General features: G+C 36.7%; 1 protein-coding gene across 1 annotated transcript in view; it reads right to left on the bottom strand.

Annotated features, from left to right (window-relative positions):
• The window catches only part of USH2A (usherin), a 371,949-nt gene that overhangs the window by 60,469 nt on the left and 290,817 nt on the right, over window positions 1–20,663 (bottom strand). Inside the window, 8 exon segments of the mRNA XM_031059531.1 lie at window positions 1,794–1,956; window positions 2,594–2,752; window positions 9,990–10,147; window positions 10,868–11,051; window positions 11,599–11,706; window positions 17,618–17,816; window positions 19,628–19,782; window positions 20,353–20,550. Coding sequence (XP_030915391.1) covers window positions 1,794–1,956; window positions 2,594–2,752; window positions 9,990–10,147; window positions 10,868–11,051; window positions 11,599–11,706; window positions 17,618–17,816; window positions 19,628–19,782; window positions 20,353–20,550 — 1,324 coding nt within the window.

Here is a 20,663-nt window from a genome sequence, read left to right as displayed (position 1 = left end):
CCTGCTGCTTTGCTGCAGAGATCTGCACACACTAGGTCCCCAAGCATTCCAGGTTTTGAGTTAAATGAATTTATTTTGGTGATGATGCAGTAAGGAAGAGGCACATACTGAAGAAGAAATTACATTCCATAACCTCCCATAGAAATACTGCAGTCTTGCTGCTATAACAATGTAAGGCCATGTGTGGCTACAAAATGAAAAAGAACTATGTGCTTACATCCCATTTCTGATTTTTGCAGCTATCTGAGAAAGATTTGATATTGTTGTTGTCTAAGCACATTTAAACTTCAGCTGAAATAACTGCCAAGTGATTCATGCCTATGTAGGTGAATATACCGATTGTATCTGGAGCCCCAGTGCGCCATTTTCATTTCACTTTAAATAAAAAACAAAATGTATCTATGTCAGTCAGTGCCCTTCTGCTGTACTCAGAGGTATCAAACAGGCTACAATTATGATTGTGAAGTGATTGTGTCACATTGGAGGAAGGTTTATTGCTTTTGAGTCTGCTAGGCAGTAACACATTCTGTTTCATATTACTCTTTATATCATTGTTTGGCTGTGACTAGAATAATCAAATGCCATCAAATGCTGTCAAATTCAATTTACAGTATTTTTCACTGAAGCAGGCTTTCTGCATTATATTTCCTGTTTTCCCTTCCTATGGTTGCCATGGAATAGCAGCAGTAATCATCAGCTTTATTTACAAAACCAACAGAGTGAAGATATGTCTTGGGCTATAACATACACTTTATTCCTCTTTATGCAGGGGAGGGACTTGGGGTTTTGATAAGACAATTAAAAAAAGGCAAACAAAAGGGTATTTCAAGATAGCAGGAATTTTTAGAGACCACTAACATCTTTGAATGAATTTATATTAATTATCACTGAGGATTCCAAAAGGTAATTGGATTTCCTGTCTTCTCAGTCACACCTCTAATATAATAAAAAAGTCACAAACTCTTTGTGGGAGGCTAGGATCAGCCCAGCATGTGTTTGCCACACATACTTAAGAACTGGAAAACCCAGGAACTTTAGAGTTTAAATCCCTCTCAAATATATGGCTTGAGTTTTATATTCCCTGACTTCTGAAGCCATTCAAGAAGGTCGCTCCAGTGAGCTTTTAACAAAGGCTCAACAGGCACAGCAGAGATCAGTGCTCTCCTAGTTTCATACTGCCCTAAACACTGCTACAGAAAAATCCTCACACAGGGCTTAGGAAACTCCTCATAGAAAGTGAGAATGCATCAGTCAATGACCTACACAGGGCAGATGAACACAAACACCAAGGTACATAAACAGATGCACTGTAATCACAGTCCAGATTACTTACTTAGAAACATAATTTATCTTGGAAAATTGATCTGTTTTAGAAACCTAGATACATTTTCTGCTTTTAAAAGTCTCAGAACTGGTGAATTACTCCTCTTTCCATTACAAAATTCTCAGCTGTCTGTCAGAGAACACTGAAGTTTGTATCTAGTGGTCCTCATAAGCACAGTACAAGTATCTATCCTACAAAGTTTTTCTAAGTTTTTTTGTTCCCTTGAATTTTTTAAACATACTTTCACATGCATTTTTTGTCATTTGTAGTTCAGGAAGATGATTCTTGTTTGAATTCCTATTCTCAACATGGCCATCCATGGATCAGCTTCTTACCTTAGCATTTGAAAGGAAATATATATATTGTTTCAAATATACTTCTACACCTTTTTCCACCTCCCAAAAAATCAAGGAATAAAGAAAGGAACCGTTAAGTAGGACTAAGAATCTGAGGTGATAAGGACACTTACCTGTAGATAAAGTAGTTAGTAATGATGCCATTTGGTTTCCTGGGTGGTGCCCATTTCACTTCTATGAGTGCAGGTCCAATTGCTTTAACAACAGGTGGGCTCAGCTCTCTGGGAGGTGCTTCAGCAGTTCTTGAATATGTTTGACCACCCACACCACACCCACCTACAAAACAAGACATTTGTGTAGGGATAACAGCTTTTTCCTCAACAAAAGAATACATTAAAAGCAAATGAATATCCAGTAAAGAAGCTGCTGGTGGAAATGGTGTCTCATTTCAACTAATTTCATTGTTAAATACTCATTTAAATTACCACAACTCTACTGATGAATTAGTCCTGATTTTCAGCAGTGTGAGTGAGGAGCAAATTGGTTCAAAATTGTCATTTTATAAATACTTATCTCAATAAGTTTTTTAAAATTTCCATCAAAGACAGGGAATTTCTAATTTTTGGGCTCTTCTCTCCTGTCTTTATGATCACCACTTCTTGTTTGTGAGTAATTACAGAACTGATTCATCCTTTTTCAAAGATCTTTAAGCTGCTTGTGAAGAGCTTTTAATAAAGTGGCACATATAATCTAAAATACATATTTTAAACCTCCATTTGATATATTCATGATATATAGAGAAGTCCACACATGATACATGGAGAAATATTTAATGCTTCATTCAGTGCTAGGCCTTCTCTTTGCTGGGTAAGCATTTGACTGCAATGTAAAAGAATTTCATCTGTTTTTCAGAGTTGCATCTACCTGCAAAATCCCTTCCAGCCACACAGATGAGTGTTTTAAATTGCCTTACCACTCTGGCACGCTTGTATTCTTATCTCATACAGGGTGTAGGGATCCAGGCCATCGACAAAGGCAAAATGTGCGCGTCCTACCGGCTTCACCAGCAGAGTGGGACTGCTCGCATTTAGCAGGATGTTGTATTCCAAAGGCACATTGACAATGAATATCCCTGTTGTGAAACAGAGAGGAACCAGTGATTATCTGAAACACTAACAACAGTGCAGGACAACTTCAAAGAGCCAATTCATCACATGCAATTTTAAACGTAAGCCCCCTCTGGAGGTTTTCCCTACTGCTTCTTCTGAAAACTACAATCATTTAAATATAAACTGAAACAGACCCATCTGCAGATTTTAAGTGGAAGACAGACATTATGGTTCTTAGGTAAGAATCAAAATTCAATTCAGTCAATGCCTGTTTTGCAATTGCCACTTCTGGGAAGACCGACCTTATGACTTGGAACCAGGCAGCTTTTATGTATTTTGGAGGAGTAACAGCTACTAAGCACTGCTGTTTGAATAGTCATATGATCAAACAAGTGAATTGCAACCATTCAGCAAATTATGCCTCTTTAGCCCAACAGCAGTAGCTGAGTGTAGGTTCTTAGCCCGCTTCACCAGTAGAGTACAACACGACAGCTTGAGCCAAGAAACATATAATTTTAAATGATGTAAAAACAAACTCTTCAGTTTTTTCTTAAAAAAAACTTTCATTTTTTAGTATTTGAATTCAAGAAACATAATTTTAAATTATGTAAAAACAAACTCTTCAGTTTTTGTTAAAAAAAAAGCCTCTCATTTTTTTAGTATTTAAATTCAAACATTTTCCCCATCTATTCCTATACCCATGTTGTCAGTTCTTAATTTTCCAGTTTTCTCGAGAAGCTGAAAAACTCAGTTCCTTTAGAAGAACAAGCTAAGCCATATACCATCCTTTTAGAACAATAGGCAGATGTTCCTGGATGTTCTCTTTTGTTCTTCCACATGACGTGTCTAAGAGTTTTGGTTGATTGGTTGGTGGTTTTGTCTGATTTTTCGTTCCCTTGAGCAGTAATATATTTTTAGGAAATAGGCTGTACATTTTTTAATTTTTGTCCACTGTAGACTGGTCTGTGCAGACAGCAGCAGTTTCATAAAGCCAAGAGAACAACCAAAGAAGAGTTTGTATTAATTGTGTTTCCTTCATTCTGCAGTCACATAAGAAAGGACAGAGTACAGACCAGAGAAGGTTCATTTCTGAGATGAGTCAAGATATATCTGATCAGTAAAATCACATTTCTCTTTCAACACAACACCTACTTTAGACGTCACAGAGATGTCTTTGTGACTGCAACAAGGACCAGATGCCTGTGAGCAGTTCTGAGACTTGTCCAGACCTTGAGATTCTTTCCTTTTTTAACTTTGGAAAACAACTCAGCTTTTTCTCCTAATTACAATTTTGGCCCTTTTCTGATAAAGTATCTACGTTGATACTACTACCCTGAAGCTACAAAGAGCATTTTGTTTCCACTGTTGTGCATCTGTTAGATAGGGCTTTTTTAGCTAAGTATGTATGTGAATATGTATAACTAAAAACCAGTTTGCAAGAAATCAGAGATTTCAAGTTTAGTTCTGGTACTATGAACAACTGATGTACTTTGAAAGATCAGAAAAATCTTTGAAACACCATGTTTTTACAATTCTCACAAGAAAAAGAGGATATAAAAATCCCAAAGAAATAACATTCAGCTGCCTGACTAGATGCTAGACAGAGAAAATGCCATTACACTAAAAAGCTGAAAAATAGCCCTGAAGTAGAGCCATGACTTCAATCTTATTCAACTGCTCAGCTTACAGGAAGAACAAAGATGTTGTTAGGAACTGTTGGAAGAGGTGAAGGGAGAAGGAGATTTAATGCAGAAAAAATGCAGAAATTCCTCTGTAAAATTTTCCTTCAGTGTAAAAGTTACAAGAAAAATAGCAAGACATAATCATTAGGAATGGAATAACAGAAATACAACTTTCTAAATCAAGGACAATTTTACAGAGTAAACCACTGGGAGGTCATCTTGAAGTAGACTAGTTTTGCCTCAAAGAAAATTATTTTTTGCCTGATATATGGAAGAAGAAATACTCCAGAAGGGTGCAGTTGAGTTTGCAGTGTAAAATTTTTCCAGTAATTAAAAATATAGTGTTAAAGACAAATAATAATTATTATTACTATTAGTAGAAGTAGTAGTATTTCCACACTATTATTAGAGAGTCTGTGAAGTATACAACAGAGTACCTGAAAGAGTTTGAAATGGTACAGAGCACACCAATAGAAACCATTATTTAATCTCCTAGTTAAAGTCCCCTTCTTTTCCAGTCTTGAAAACTGACCAGACATTTGAGCTAGAAAAACCCATTCCTTTATGAGAGTGATATAATTCAGTTTTTTGCATCTCATCAGTGCATTTATTCTAGGCAAAAATCACCAGAAACTTTTGAAATTGAAACTATTCAGAATGCTTGATTTCCCAAGGAAGATTAAATATAAACAAGGACAGCTGAATCCAGCCATCAGTATGCAGCAAAGGACATCTATTTCAAAATAAATGACCTATCCAACAATGTTGGACAGTGTTCAGTCCATATCAGAAATTATTAAAAAATGCCACCTCACACCTGAAACACAAAATCTTGAAATTCTGCTAAATTTTGCACTATATTAGGAATGATACCAATAGTAAATATGGTCAGGAGAAAAAAATACTCTCAAGAAGTGAAAATGAAATTTTAAATAAAATCACATAAGCATCCTGAAAAATTCCAATGTCTGATGGAATCCTTCTACACTTTGATCAAATTCACTGACTACAAAGATCAAAGGATCGCTTCCTAATCTGAAAAATTGTAATATATACTCTTACAACACAGAATCTTGCAAAAAACCCCTTTTGCTCAGAACAGCCTTCAGCATCTGCAGCCAGTCTGAAACCACTACCTTGTGTGCTCTGATGACTGAAGGAAATGAAATGGGCATATTTGTTACAGTCATCTGGGAAACCACATGACTTGGTTAGTTCCAGAGTTCATAAATTTATGTCAGAATAAAAGGAAGCGTAAAAGCACAAGTGAACCAATTTACCCTAAATGCAAATGGCAGTTTTGTTATTTGGTGTCAAAGTTACCATGAGCACAATGACAACCTGCCATAACACATTTTCATGTTCACTAAAGAACAAGGATTTAGTTGGTTAATATTCCCAGCAATACACTTTTTCATAATTTACAACAACTAGATGCTGATAGGTTATTTAACATTTATGAAGTTAAGATGTAATCAGAAAAACCCTGATTATCTTTACAAATAAAAAAGTTAAATTATTCCACTTTTTTTTCCTCTGTGACTTCATTTCACAGCAGGTGCATATTTTGCAATGGGACAAATCAATCAAATGAAACCCTGGGTTTTTCTGGGCATATTTGGATAACATTTAATGGACAATTCTGTGCAAAACTCTGCAAATTATGTTTGATGGCTTTGTGTACTTCAAAACTAGGCTAGGTCAAAAACAGAATTTGCAGCACAGGATGCTTAAAACTTGGGGTAGAAAGGCACAGACTTACAGACTGGTCCCCCAGAATCTGTTTGAAGTTAATTGCTGAAAATTTCTTTACTATGATGTGAAATCAGATCACAATTAAAGCAAAATAGCTAAAACTTTTCCACTTATAGGAAGCAAATACTGAAACAGGAACATTATCTCTTTTGAAGTTATATTTTAATATTTAAATTCACGAAACAAAAAAAATCTGTTTGGCTTCCTGAGATTAACTATTTACATTATGCTTCAAATATCCAGATGTCTCAGTCTGGTTGCATCAAGTATTCCCACCAAGACTCTGAAAACAGTAACAGCTGGAGATGCTGACTGTTTGCAAGATGCAAATCTTTGGATATTGAACTAGAAAACCTATCCTACAGAGAGGTGGAGCAAACAATAATTTACTCAAAAAAACCAAAAATGAGAGCATGTGATATTGGTTTATCAAAAGTTCCATTTGCTAGTCCACAAGAAACCAGGTTAGTTGGGTAAGCTGTGACAAATGCATGGTATTCAAATGCCATGCGTGATTCCAAGAAGACTAAAGTAAGAATCCAGATTTCAAACCTCTGTCATTCTAACTGAAAGCAAACCTAGAGGTGGATAAAGTGTTATAACATGACGAAGAAGAAAATATTTTAACCCAGATGATCTTTAACATATGAAATAGTGTCCTAGGAGCAGAGGACAGGATCCTATTTTGAGCACGTTCAGCTTTCAAGTCACCACCAGCCACAACTGAAGACACCCAAAAGAATCAGGTCCCCAGTGAGGAGCAGTGGGGCTGTCAATGAGCTGGAATGCAGGATGGCTACCTGCCTACCTATCAATAACATTTATGGATATACCTTGGGGAAATCATGCCGTGGAGTTTTTTCCATTCGGCTCTTCTGCTCTATCCATGGCACTAAGAGTTGTTCCACAATAATTGTAACATATCCTTCCTTAGCATATCAGTGAAATGTACCATACCTCTGAAGTCTGTGCTCTGAGGAAGATAATGGAATACCTATTTCAGAAAATAAAGCCCTATTTTCCACAGTGACTGAGGTGTGTCAAGTATTTTTTTCTGAATCCATCACTTCAATCACTACTGGGCCACCTTGCTCTTTAGCTAAGTCAGGAATTTTGAGATGCTACACATCTATAAAGTCACGAGACTTCGATATATTACAGATGCTGAAATGTTATAATTAAACCATCCAAAAGGAAGGTCTTTGTAATACAATGTGTCCATAATTAATCCTGAGGGTGATTATTTGATCCAAACTTATTACAGCAGATAAGACAGAATGCCAAAGCAGCCCTGATATCCACAGACAGGAAGACACTATGAACAAGTACCTTCTCATCAAAACTTTGTTAATTAAAAGCACTTTTTTGACATTGAGTCTACACCAGTGAAAAGAACAGTTTTGTCCAAGAGTGACTGTCAACCCTGACAATCATTATAAATAAAGATGCATTCTAAGTTTATAAGGAAAACCTATATTGCCTCAATGCAGCCTATTGTGAGACAAGGATTTATGCACAGAAAGGCAATAGATCAGAAAAAGAAAAATAGTTACTCTATGTACATGGACATAAATAAGGGTAAGAAGCAGTAGACACTTTATGCTAATCCTACCAAGCTGGGGATGATTGTGATCCCAAACACCTGTATGACAGGACATGTTAATGGGATCTATGCTATTCCAGAAGATCAGAACTTCCAGAATAAACCTCCACCTGCATCCTCTGCAATCTTACTCTTAAGAAAAAATAACTCTAGAAGCACAAAGGACCTCAGACTGAGCACAAAGCAGAATTATGAAAGGGTCAATAATTAATTTCCTAGCTTCTGCATAGAACTATGCTTCTGCCCACAGGTTTTAGCAGCATTAATAGCATTGTAGCTTTCAGTAACATTCAGTAGTATTTCTCTGCTGTTAGTACTCCCCATTCTTATAAGATCAGCTAGTGGCCCTGAAATGCTATAATAAAAGAACAGCAAGATTTGCTTTCCTGTCTTTTTCTTAACTAGGAAGAAAATGAACCCTGTTCTAGCTGAAGCCAGGACAATATCCAACAGAAGCACAGTAGGAAAATTCCTTCTTCATATTTAAAAACCTCAATAATTAGCCCCACAACTAGAAGGCAAAGAAGTTATCAAATATCCACAGAAGTTAGATAAGTGTTCAAGGTGTGTCCCAACATCTGGAAAGAAGGACATGCTCCTTTCCCATCAAAGGAGAATGATTTCTACAGATGTGTGAATACATGAACCCGGCAACTTCTGCAGATCCATGATGTCCAACCTCCTCCTCATCCCTCTGATTCTGTGGGTTCAGGAACAGACAGACCTTTGTATGCATAATCTTAATTGCACCATACTGAAATGTACTACACAGAGCCTGGTTCTCCTTGCAGGCTTGAAACCTACTGTGAGTAACAGGAATTTAAGCAGCTGGAAAAGGTCTAGAACAAGGACAAGCTTTGCTGGGAAACACCCCACTCTTCACAGCCTATGTATTCCAATACATTCTTTTGTTTTAAATCTATTTATAATGTTGCTGAATATTTTGTACCTTAAATTACATTTATTATCAAAACCATAATACAGCATGAGTCACTTTCCAATAAAACCAACTGTAGATTATATGCCATTTGAATTCACCTGCCTTCTGCAGGGTTCTAAATCCTTTCAGGCAGTAGGGGGAAAAGTTTAATTTAAGATTTTAATCTTTTTCATATATTATAGCATTTCTATAATGGATTTTGTGCTCCTGAAAACTAAAAGATTGACAGCTCAGGGTATTATAGATTTATTAATCATTGCTTAAATGGGTAGGGTGAGCACTGCTAAGCACTGCCACAATACTTGCAATCCCAGTCTTGAAGGCAAAATGCTTTTTCTAGGTGACTTTATTTTTAATGCCAATTGTCCCTTGCTAAGCAAGGATAGAACATCTTAATTAATTAGGAACAAGAGATATTAAAACTCCCATGAATTCATTGATAAAACACATATGGCTATTATTGCAATATGCAAACATCTGACGTTTCTAAAAAAAACTGATGAAATTTTAACTGAAAAAAAAACCAGTATCTACAAACTAGAAAACACCTTTTTGAAAATGAAGTACAGTAGAAAAAAAGATTGTTCATTACAAGGCTTTCATTGTCCCACAATAAATATAGCACATAATTTTTATAACATCAGTAAAGTGCTCCAATCACTTAAGCTATGATCTATATTGATGAAGCATTGCATGGTTTCTCTTACAAAAATATTCTGTAATTAAATTATTCCTTGTTAGCCCAGCTCTATAGCAGGTGGAGGCCACCTGATCATGTTCAGGAGAAGAGTAACTAGAGGAAAAACACTTCTGGGCCTTTGCTGATCCACCATACTACAAGGGAACATATCCACAATACACTAGGTGCTTGGGCAAATAAAATTACTAAATTAGGTCAAAGCTAACTAGTATCTCTGTCACACAACCTAAAAGGTTGTCAGGTTTCCATGATGATAACTCCAATTAGTATGAACAGAAGAGAAAACTCAATTTTTTTTTGTTTTTTCATTAATATTTGCACTCACTAATAGTTCATAACTCTAAAACATGCAGGGTTTTGCTCAGCTAAACCTCACAATACTGATGTCAAGTATCTAGATCAATATTATTAAAATAAAATGTCTCTAGGAGGCAACAGCTTTAGATACTGAGTATTTAAATCACTAAAACTAAATGCAAAGAATAAAAATATCAGAATGATTCAGGCTGCCTACCTGGATATACTAATTTTTCAATCCTTTCATTTTGCTACAAAGTACTACATAGAAATACATTTTTACCTGGCACATCCCAAGCTAGAAATATAGAATATGCATCAATTACTGTGACATTATATGGGACATGAATTTTCTCTGGTGTTCCTGCTGGTGTTTGTATAACATATTTATCACTACTGTTGCTGCCGCCCCAAGTGCTGGCTTCCAGCTGGTAAACATATCTGCACAAACACAAAAAGATCAGTGGACACTGCAGTTAGAAGCTTTAGGCATACCAGCAACAGAACATTTCCATTTTCACCAATTTAAAATGAATACAATGAGTATTACAAATACTGCATTAGTGAAGATTTTCACATTTAAGTTTTGCTAATGTGAGAAAAGTAACTTAGAATAATAATTACCATAGAACCTAAGATATAATAACTCAAATACTAATATAAAAATTCAAATTAGCTTACATAAGCAAGAGAAGTATTGACTCAAAAAGCGTCAAAACTAATTTCAGAATTACTTCTATAAAAATATCAGCAGTTATTTTTGAACCTGCATGTTCAGTATGCACTGGAACATCATATACCATATGCAGTGCTGTTTGTCATATAAAGCCTGGCATTTTTCAGAGTATATTCCATGATGGAAAAATACCTATAATTGAGCTACTAACAAACCATCCAATAAAAAAAATAAAAAAAGCTTTGCTTCTTTGAATCAGAATGACCTATTCTCAAAAACAAAACAAAAATAAAAGTCCTTTGATTAATGTCTTTCTAACATTTGAAAGACTAGTAAAAGTATTCCATAAATTTTGAGTAATAAAGTAATATTTTAAGAGTTTTCTTTTGTTCACAATAAGTTATATTTTGTACATTTCACTAACACAAGCACCTATGTTTTTCAAGGTCTTTCACCTGTTACCAGAGCTCGTTAACATGCCTTACCTACTGTTAGGCTGCAGGTTAACATCTGTGAAATTCAGGTCTGTACTGCCACCCAGGAAAATCTGTTCTCCATCACGGAATAATCGATAATGAGTAATAAGTCCATTGGGTTCCTCTGGTTCACTCCAGTACATTTCCACTTCTGTTGAGCTGACTGTGATATGATGAGGTTTTGGCCATACCCCTATTAAAATCAAAATGACACTATTTTAATTTTATGACAGAAACTCAAAGGTCTTTTCTTTTTCTTTTCCCATACTCATGCTGCTGTTTTCAGCAATGTAATGAAAGCATAAAGCACTGCCAGGGAGAATGACAAAATTTAACACACTTTCTGTATTTATCCTATAACAAATGCAACCAAGTAGACAAGGTAAAGATTAATGGAGAACAAGGCCAAAGGCTGCTGCCTTTATATGCCCAGCAGTCTCTGCATATTCATTTGTGCTTTAAAAAAAATTCATCTTCCAATTCTAACTTTGTTAATGAAGCTAATGAACTTATAGATGAATTTGGGGAAATTTTCCCAAAAAAAAGTAGAAATGCAGTGCTAGGCAGTAAAGAGAATGTGGTAAGATATAAAAACTCCAAGAGACAGATTCTCTTGTGTAAATATCTACATGATAGCTTGATGGATGACAGTGGAGTTGTGCACCTTGTTAATCCGTCAGAAAATACAAGCCCGTATGACCATCTCTTTGCAGTTCTGTAAGAATGACTTTCTCCCTTACCATGAGGAGCAGCTTGTAAAGTTTGACCTGAAAGTGGTTGGCTGGAAGCACACCCAGCAGATGTGCATGCAATAAGCACAAAGCTGTAATTAGTGTATGGCTGCAGACCTGAAAAAAGCAAACAGAGTTTAGGCTGAGATGTTGACATCAATCATTCCAAGAATTATATCTCTGCATAGAAAGTTACTGGACTTAACTTATAGCATATTTGGCAAACAAAGTATGAGCTATTCTTATATTACACCTGAACAATACTGAAATAGTGAATTCCCACTAATTTAGACATATGTCCTCTACTGATTTAAAAAACCAAACGAAACAATTCAGACTGAATGTCTGTCTATGCCGCAATAGATCTACGGATATCCCTCATATACCTGAATCAGCTTTAAATCAAAAAACTTAGATGACACTGGCAATGCAGAAAATACCTGAAAGTGCAATTGTTTAGCATTTTTGACTTGAAAACCTGAATAGCCTTTAATGTTTTGAAAATGTATTACTAATACATTTGCAATAATAACATAACAAAATACTCACTTGTACATGAAACCTTCTACTACATTGCAAATAAGTCCAAGGATACTCCTGCGACCTTCCCAATTTCTAGTTTTTATTTTCCCTCTATTTTTCCCCATTTGATACAAGACTTTACAATAAATGCTACAAAGCAGCTAGAAGCTGAACTGACAACCAAGCCTTCATTACAAAATATTAATTTTAGTTATTTGTAATTTTTTAAAAACTTTTTTTTCAGCTCAAACCTTCTATGCTGTACATCTTTGAATGAGATGAGAATATATTGCTTTGCCTTTTTCTTGGAAATTTTCAAACATCCTTGTGCCGTGTGTCGATGACTTCAGATTTCACATCAAGTTGCCTGTGGCTTAAGAATTTGACTTTAGCGATCCTCATAAAATGAGCTTTTAGAATAGCCAATTCTGTGTACCCATTAAAGGCTTCTTATAGTTAAATTGTTAAAGATGCAGACCACTGTGAGATCACCTGAGAGCTCAGCTTGAACTGCTGATCAGCCTTCCTCACACAGCACCCTCCACCCCACAACACAGCACCGTTGCTAAACTATTATTTCAGATATTTCTCAAAACTGATCTTTAAGATATCACCAGGCACAAACACTGAAAACCCCTTTCTTATGTTTTCAAGGACCCCCTTGTTAACACCTCACAATACATTAAATAAAGATTCCTGTTCCTGAATGTAAAGGATACAAAAAGTACAACAAGAAGCAAATTATACACAAAATCTCTTTGAAAATATTAAAATTGCAAAACTGAACACTCAAAAACCAGGAAATCCCATTGCCAGGACATTGTACAATACAAATTGATCCTCTTTGTTTCACAGGCTTTGTGGAACAGTCTTTTCTAAAAGTGCCTCCAACACAGTGGTCTACAGCCTGATTAATTGTAATTTGAGACTTTTCTTGCAGCGTCCACCCCTAGAGCATACAGATGCTTTATTAACACCAACTTGCTGAGCATTCCAAATGTCTTAAAACAGTACCAAAACAAAAGCCCCCCCCCCAACCAACTCCATAAAAAATCCACATAAACTCAAGAAAATAAAAGAGAACAATTTCTCTCTCAGAATCAGGATACCGACTCAAAGAGACTGAGAGAACCAAAAATCTCCTTGGAGCTGCCAGGAAGCCATTTGGGATTCCTGGGACATGGCTGTCAGACTACCTGGTGTTAAGCAAAACTTTATCTATCCAAGCACAACTGGTGCCTTCAGCTGCAGCTGTGAGAGCTCAGGAAATTCAGGCAAGGTAATGAAAATGAGAAGAGGTGGTTGTGACAAACTGTGAAAGACTGAGATGTGCCCACCTCAGTACCACAGCCTGAACAAATATGAAAGCCCTGGATGTCAGGCCACTCTCCTTGGCAGTCCATGCCCCCAGCCTCACAGCAATCCATGCTTGGTCCCTCTGGGCTGGCACTGTCCCAACTGCCTCCCTCCCTGTGCTCCATGTTCCTGTCTCTTGAAAGGGAATGGAGCTCTGGGCAGAAGCAGAATTAGGCCCATCCACACTGAGACTCCCAGAAGGAATTAATCCACTAAACACAGCTAAAGCTGAGGCAGCAGTTCTCCATAAAGGAGCTCCATTTTATTCTTCCCTAGAAGAGGCACCGATTGTGGACTGAACGAGGCAGTAACCCTATGAACAAATGACTGTACTGCTGTGTAATGTAGATTGTTGTGTGGAAGAGGCTGAATTAGGATTATACAGGTCAATTCATAGATATTATACAGGTCAATTTTTAAGGATTGGGCTTTGTGGTCTTAACAGCGTACTTTTGATGTAGCTCCTGCACCTAAATGGAATGATTTGAAGAACAATGCAACTCTGTGGCAACAAAAAAGCCTCTGCAAGACCTTTGTTTGTAAACAAATCCTTGCTTACATCCAGTACCGAGATATTTTAATTAAAATGTATTACAAACAAATAGAGTGAAAGAAGAAGCAGCAATTACATAGGAAGGTAAAATACTGAATGGAAGACATGCAGGCTGCTTAACAAATTGAACAAGATGTGAAGGAGAGAAAATAAAGAGATGACTCAGAGGGACAGCCCTTGCTGTAACTTAATCATGAACTGGAAGAGAAGAAAAATCATCTGAACACTGTGTATAAAAGTAAGGAGGGAGAAAATGACAGTTGCAGACTGGAGAGAGGCAGAGGCATGGAGGAAAGCCAAGTATTTAACATTTCAGGATAGAAAAGATTACTGTGGCAACAAATTACTTGAATTCCCCTAAAGGGAGTCATGTTCACTTTTAAAGGAAACATGCATAATAAAGCAATACTCATTTACAACTACACTTAAAAGAGAAAAATGAGCATTAAAAAAAGAGCACATGCTTTCACTAAATTTATTGGTGAAATTCTGATACCTTTAATTCTAGCCATATATGGAGCAGTCACAGCAGATTTTTATCTAGATTATTAAAGCCTTGCATTAGATGCCTTGTCTTATGCTTTGGAAAGCTCTGTGCAAATCTATGTATGTGACTGATAATAAAAACAACTAGTAAAATAATATTGAAATATAAGCAGCATTTTGCTTTTCTAATGTCTCTACTGATTGTTCCCTAGAGGATCTTTCTTCTCTCCTTTTTTGTTTATTATTGTGGGAAATTTTTAATTTTTTTTTATCAATTTAAGAAGTCTATCATATTGTTGCAGCATTTGCATTTGCCAAAAGGCTGTGGAACAGTGGGGTTTTTTAAAGAATGCATTGTTCTATTAGCTAAATCAATTCCTTCTGATACTGTTTGTCTCCATTTGTGGGTATGGCTCCAGCAAGGTCAGTAATTAGCTCCCAGGATAACGCTCCTGGGCCCTGCCGTGGGAATTTTACTCAGGAGGATGTCAGATTGCTGACCACAGCCTCCCACAACCCCTTCACCCCCAAGAGCTTCCTTCAGATAAATATTATTAATGATTCAGTGCTGCATATGGAGATAGACCTGACCAGTGACAACACTTTGGTATCTCTTCAGATTTCATTGCCCTGAAATGGAGAATATGTTCAGATGAAAGAATTTCAAACGATTCAGTCATAAAGTATTCATATTATTGTTTCTTGTACTAAAATAAATATTCATTATCTTCCTTGGTTTTGACCTAAAAATTATTGATCCTACAAATTGTTGATAAAACCTCCTACTTGGGATATTAACTTTGGTGGATTAAAAGGGGGGAGTTGAGAAGAACCTTCTCTATAAACCCACCTGCTGCTGAAGAGGGCACTCTTGGCTTTCTTTTACAATTCCCCTAATTATTTTCCTCAGTCTTACCCTCTGCCTGGCCCCACTGCAAAGCATTAGCAGGCCCATTTGTAAAGTAGTAGTAACACAAAGTGAAACAATGCCATAACTGTCATCCAAATTGTTCTGTACAGGGTACTGGAAGTGTTCAGTAATAAATGATATAAAAAGGTCTTTTATTGACAAGCTGCCATGTGCTGTTTGCATTAGAGAATATGAGAAGATGATGGCTGCTGCCCCTAGGTCCCAGTGGCATTCAACTCAGTGAGATAGCAGAAAATGCTTCAGTTTGCTTAAAGCATTGATAACACCTCTAAATAATTAACTGAGGACTTCCTGTCTTCAATTACTTAATGCTTTTTTTAACATCTTGAGAGGATTATAAGCAATTTATGGATTTCACATGATGAGCACATTCACCACTATTCCCACAAAGCATTTGTGGGATCATGTTTCCAAAGCTTTGATGTAATTAAAAATAAGCAGCAAGACAATGGTGCCGTGGCAAGGTGCTCGCCTTCATGTCTGCCATTTGTGAGACCCGAGATTCAAAGTCTCCACAAATACTAATGCTACAGCTTCATTAATGTTCAACTGTTGCTCAGGGAAAAGCAGGCAGTTTTGGAGAGGAAAAAAAAAAGAAAAAGAAGAAAACAAGGATAATGGGAAAATCGAAACATACATCCACAGGGAATAAGACAAACAGTTCAAACATTTGAGATTATGTATGAAGTGAATTTGATTCTTTTATCGTATTCTTTTAATTTAGAGAGCAATAATTACCCATACTGCTAAATCACTCTCATGAATTCACATTATTACCCAAGGAAGCTCCTGCAGAAAACAGCGAAAGATTTGATTATGACTGTCGGGAGGAATGATCACTTATTTCATTCCTGGTTTAGCATGGCCGCACTGGACAGTGGCTTAACAGAACAGGCACACAAAAGAAAAAAAGATCCTTGTTTCTCAGGAATTAATTTCATTTCCTCTCACTTCCAACTGCTAAGTATTGTTGGCATTAAAATGGAGATATAACTGCCTTGGAGGAGCATGAGAAATATTTTTCAATGGGCTCGATAAATCAGTCCTTGTTGGAATGTTCCTTCTTCGCAGTGTAAACTTACCACAGCAATTCTAAAACATGTACCACCAACTCTGGCTAATATCTCATGTCCAGAAGCACTGAATATGGAGATAGGAGTAATACACCATTGATGAATTTCACACTTGAGCATGATATTGTCAAAGAGGAACAGCAATCTTGTTCTTCTGTGAGTGAGCACAGCAGAGACAAACTTTTTTAAAGCACTAAAGGATCCACCCTGACTCAGGACTCATGCTTTGAGGGCTATTTGAGAGTGTCATCTATGCTCCAGAGGATTTATGTGCTCTAAGTCAAATTCTGCTCTTTGGTTGGCTGTCATGTGGTGTGTACAACATTGGAATCTTGAAATTTCCTACTTGTGGGGCAAAAAACCTAGGGAAAAATGAATGCATTTGTGAGATATAAAAATTTAATGAGCAACCTGAGGTCAAAGAATGAAAAAAAAATATATCCCATAATGCTTATTTTCCTGCTCTGTTCAACTGAAGCATTTCTAAGAGGAATTTTGGCTCAGTGTAACATTCAAAAATAAGTAAAAACTGAATATGTAAAAATAATACATTTGAGGTCTGAGCCAAACTTTTCCCCAGAATCTCTGGAATAAAGCTTCTTTCATCAAGAAAAAGGCTATAAGCAATACACAATATTATAAACAGAATTTGGGATCTTTCCTGTTCTGTCTTCCTTTCCTTTTTATTATCTCATACAAAAAGTACTGGATCCTTCTCAATCCCACACTGCTACACATTCACAACAGCATTACTGCACACCAGTGATGTTAAAAGAGAGAGGTAAATCTGCATGAAGGAATGGCTGGCCCACACAGAATACCTAAGTCCTTGAGCACACTACAAAGCATGCATCTTCAGTTGTGCTGGATAGATTTATTTTAAAATTTTGAAATTAAATCTATTAATATTTTAACAAACAGCAGCTAGAAATGAAAGAGATTGGAAAAAAATAAATTTAAGATATGTAAAGTCATGATAAAGCATTCCAAACTGTGTGCAGTGCTGGGGATTTCAAACTCACTGACAAGTGGCATTTTTAATATATTAATACTGTCTTATATCTTAAGGACAGGACATTAGCCTGCCAAAGAGCTTTGCCTCCTTACCTGACACTGTGTGCTGCATTCTGCCTGCAGCATCAATGTATATAAGTCCTCTCCCCAGCTGACTGATCTGGTACTCTCTGATGATCCCATTTGGTTTCTTGGGTGCACCCCAGGTTAAATGCAATGCTGTGGAGTTCAGAGCACTGACTTCTGGTGGCTGAACACTCTCGGGGACTCCTTGGACAGTGACTGCAACTACCTGAAGACATATGAATTAAACAGCAATTTAATGTAATAGTACACTAGATACCATGATCAATGAGAATGTCACTTTTGTTTTAAAATGTTGTTTGGGCTGGCATATCATTACCAAGGGGCTGGAGAAGTAGTTACTTTTTTCCTCCTTTTTCACAATGAAATCTGACCTTGAATACATTACATAAGTCTGTGTCTCCAATTTATCACAACAGGTTCACCACGTTTTAGCTGCAGTGTATGGCACAGGGTGAAACAACAAAAACTGTATTGCTTGAAAACTCTTGATAACTCTCTTCCATATGGTTTGTCAGTGTCTCTGCATTTTAACTGCCTGATTTCATATATTTTAAGCACCAGTAAACATGGGGCTAAGCCTCCATATATCCCATGCAATCTGAACTCTATTTTAGCTATCTGCAACTCCATACTTCCATAAGGAATCTAAAGATTTTGAAAGATAGGATAAGTTTGCACTTGTTAAGTTCTTTCTACAAAAAAAAAAAAAAAAAAAAGGAAAAGGAAAAAGGTAATTTTCTATTGACACATCTCCACCATCAGCTACAGAAGAGGCATAGGCATTTCCAAATTACATTGGTTTAATAAGTGAGTCAGACCGTTTTCTCTTTGAAAATCACTTTTCTTTTTCTGTTATTACCACCATAAAGTATTTATATTATGCTGTAAATATAAAATGTGCCCTCTATAATACATTGTCAGTGCATTTGGTGGAATCAGTCCCCACTTGCAGACTTCAGTGTTTGCAACAGTAAACTCCTTAATTACAGGCAAGTGAAACAAGTAGGATTTATTATCAGGTCAGTGGTTGCAGCAACTGTGCCTACAGTTTCCAGACCACAGCTCTGTGTGCAGACAGAGGACTATCCACCTATCTTCATCCCTCTACATCAGTGTTTTTTATTTTAGAATTCTGGCTGAGATTTGCATGAATAAGAAAAAATATTTAAACACCGGCAAATTAAAAAAAAATCAATCTCACAGATATAATAATTACAAAACATAGTCATTACTCCCCACCTCTGCCCCACAGACCTTACCCTTGTAGTCCTAGAAATTCATTTTCAAAGAGGCAAGAATAATATTGTGGAAAAAAGGTCGCTTAAGAAATCGTTTTTGCAAATAATAAATAAAGGAGGTACTTTGCAGAATAAAAACCAGAGCTGGTTAAAAAGTAATGTTGGTGATTCAAAGTGATACACAAGGAAATGAAACTCAGAAAGGGAGGTAATAGACCCTGTTTGCTTAAAACTGAAGCTGAGTCAGGTTGCACACAAAGGGACAATAAAGCCTGAAGCAGGTGCAGATATAGAAAGCCAGCGAAGAGTAATATAGAAAGGAGGCTTTTCCACTGGAGTGGAAGAGTAAGAAGTTTGTTGAAAAAATTGCTAGACTATAACTAAAGTAAATATCTAAGAAATACCAAGGAAGAAGAGGCTATAGACCTCCTAGTGAGAAGCAAAAATTTAATTTCCAGGTTTAGAGAAGGCACATTTTAATATTCTTTACTCTATTCTGCCATGTACAGCTTTCTCTGTAACAAACACCAGTTCCTACAGTGCAATTTCAGCTTTGCCAAGACTGAGACACTGCTTTCTTCTTCTGTTTGCTTGTATCAACCTGGGGTTGCAAATATTCACTTGTCAGTAGCTGAATCCAAATCAGTTTATTGATGTTTTTTTCACTTACTCAATAATCAGCATGTCTTCAAAATACACCTTTCCGAAAGCATTTCAGTGTTGCCACACTGGCTGATAAAATCCTGGCACCATTTTCCATGAAGCCCACTTCACTAACCTTGCTGCTGTCTGTGCAACCAGCCACGGTGCAGGCCCGCAGCTGGTAGGAATACTCTTGGTATGGCTGGACACCACTGGTGTCTGTGAAGCTCATTTCTGTTCCTCTAAAATGCTCGATTCCGTTTCGGAGGATGATGTAGTGAATAATAAGACCTATTGCAGAAAGAAAGTTTTCCCTTTTGTTAGCTGAGGGATCCTGTGTCATGGGATAATAATCTACTCTGCATACAGAAAACATTCAATGAAATATCTACATGGCCAGAACAGCAGATAATAATTCTGATTAAATGCTGAATGTCAATTACCAGCTACTTTCCTCAGCATCTGCCTCAGCATCTGAGTAGATCCCAGTTTTTAGTGAGAGCATTACCAAGATTCCTCACAGTTTGAAAATAATAAGCAAGATTTCCTGAAATAAATGTAAGCACTACCAGCACTACCCCCGAATCCCCAAATATTTTTAAGATGATTGTCATTTTCTGATCATATTTGCGCACTTATATTGGCACTTTGCAAAGACATAATAAATTGTTTTCTGTGAAGAAGACTCTCCTCTTACTTGCAATGAAAATTATAGCAACCTACAACAAAACCTTCCTTTAGGTTAGGAATAGTTTAGGAATATATGTACTTCAGTGACACAGGTTGATTAAGATACGTTTTCTGATTTAGGAACACTGTCATTGGAATGACAGAAAAACACTTATAAAAATGTATCAATACCATTTGGTTGAAGTGGTTCCTCCCAGTTGAGCAGTATCATGTCTTCCCGATTATCTACTTTGGCCCATTTTGGAGGACTTACACCCTGTGGCACATCTTGCTTAGTGACAGCTCTGCTAACTTCACTGAAACCTCTTCCATAGCTATTCCAAGCAGCCACCCTGTACTCATATGTGACAAAAGGTTCGAGGTTCACATCTAGGAAAAGAAAATTACATTTGGATCATCTCAGTCTTATCAAAATACAAAATAACTTTTTTTTCCTGGGTTTACAGATAGAAATAGATGGTATTCTTCAGACAGGGCCATTA

Source organism: Geospiza fortis, unplaced genomic scaffold (genome assembly GCF_000277835.1).
Source record: "Geospiza fortis unplaced genomic scaffold, GeoFor_1.0 scaffold41, whole genome shotgun sequence".
NCBI lineage: Eukaryota > Metazoa > Chordata > Aves > Passeriformes > Thraupidae > Geospiza > Geospiza fortis.
Note: the sequence above shows the minus strand (reverse complement) of the source record. Positions and strands in the feature narration are given on the sequence as shown.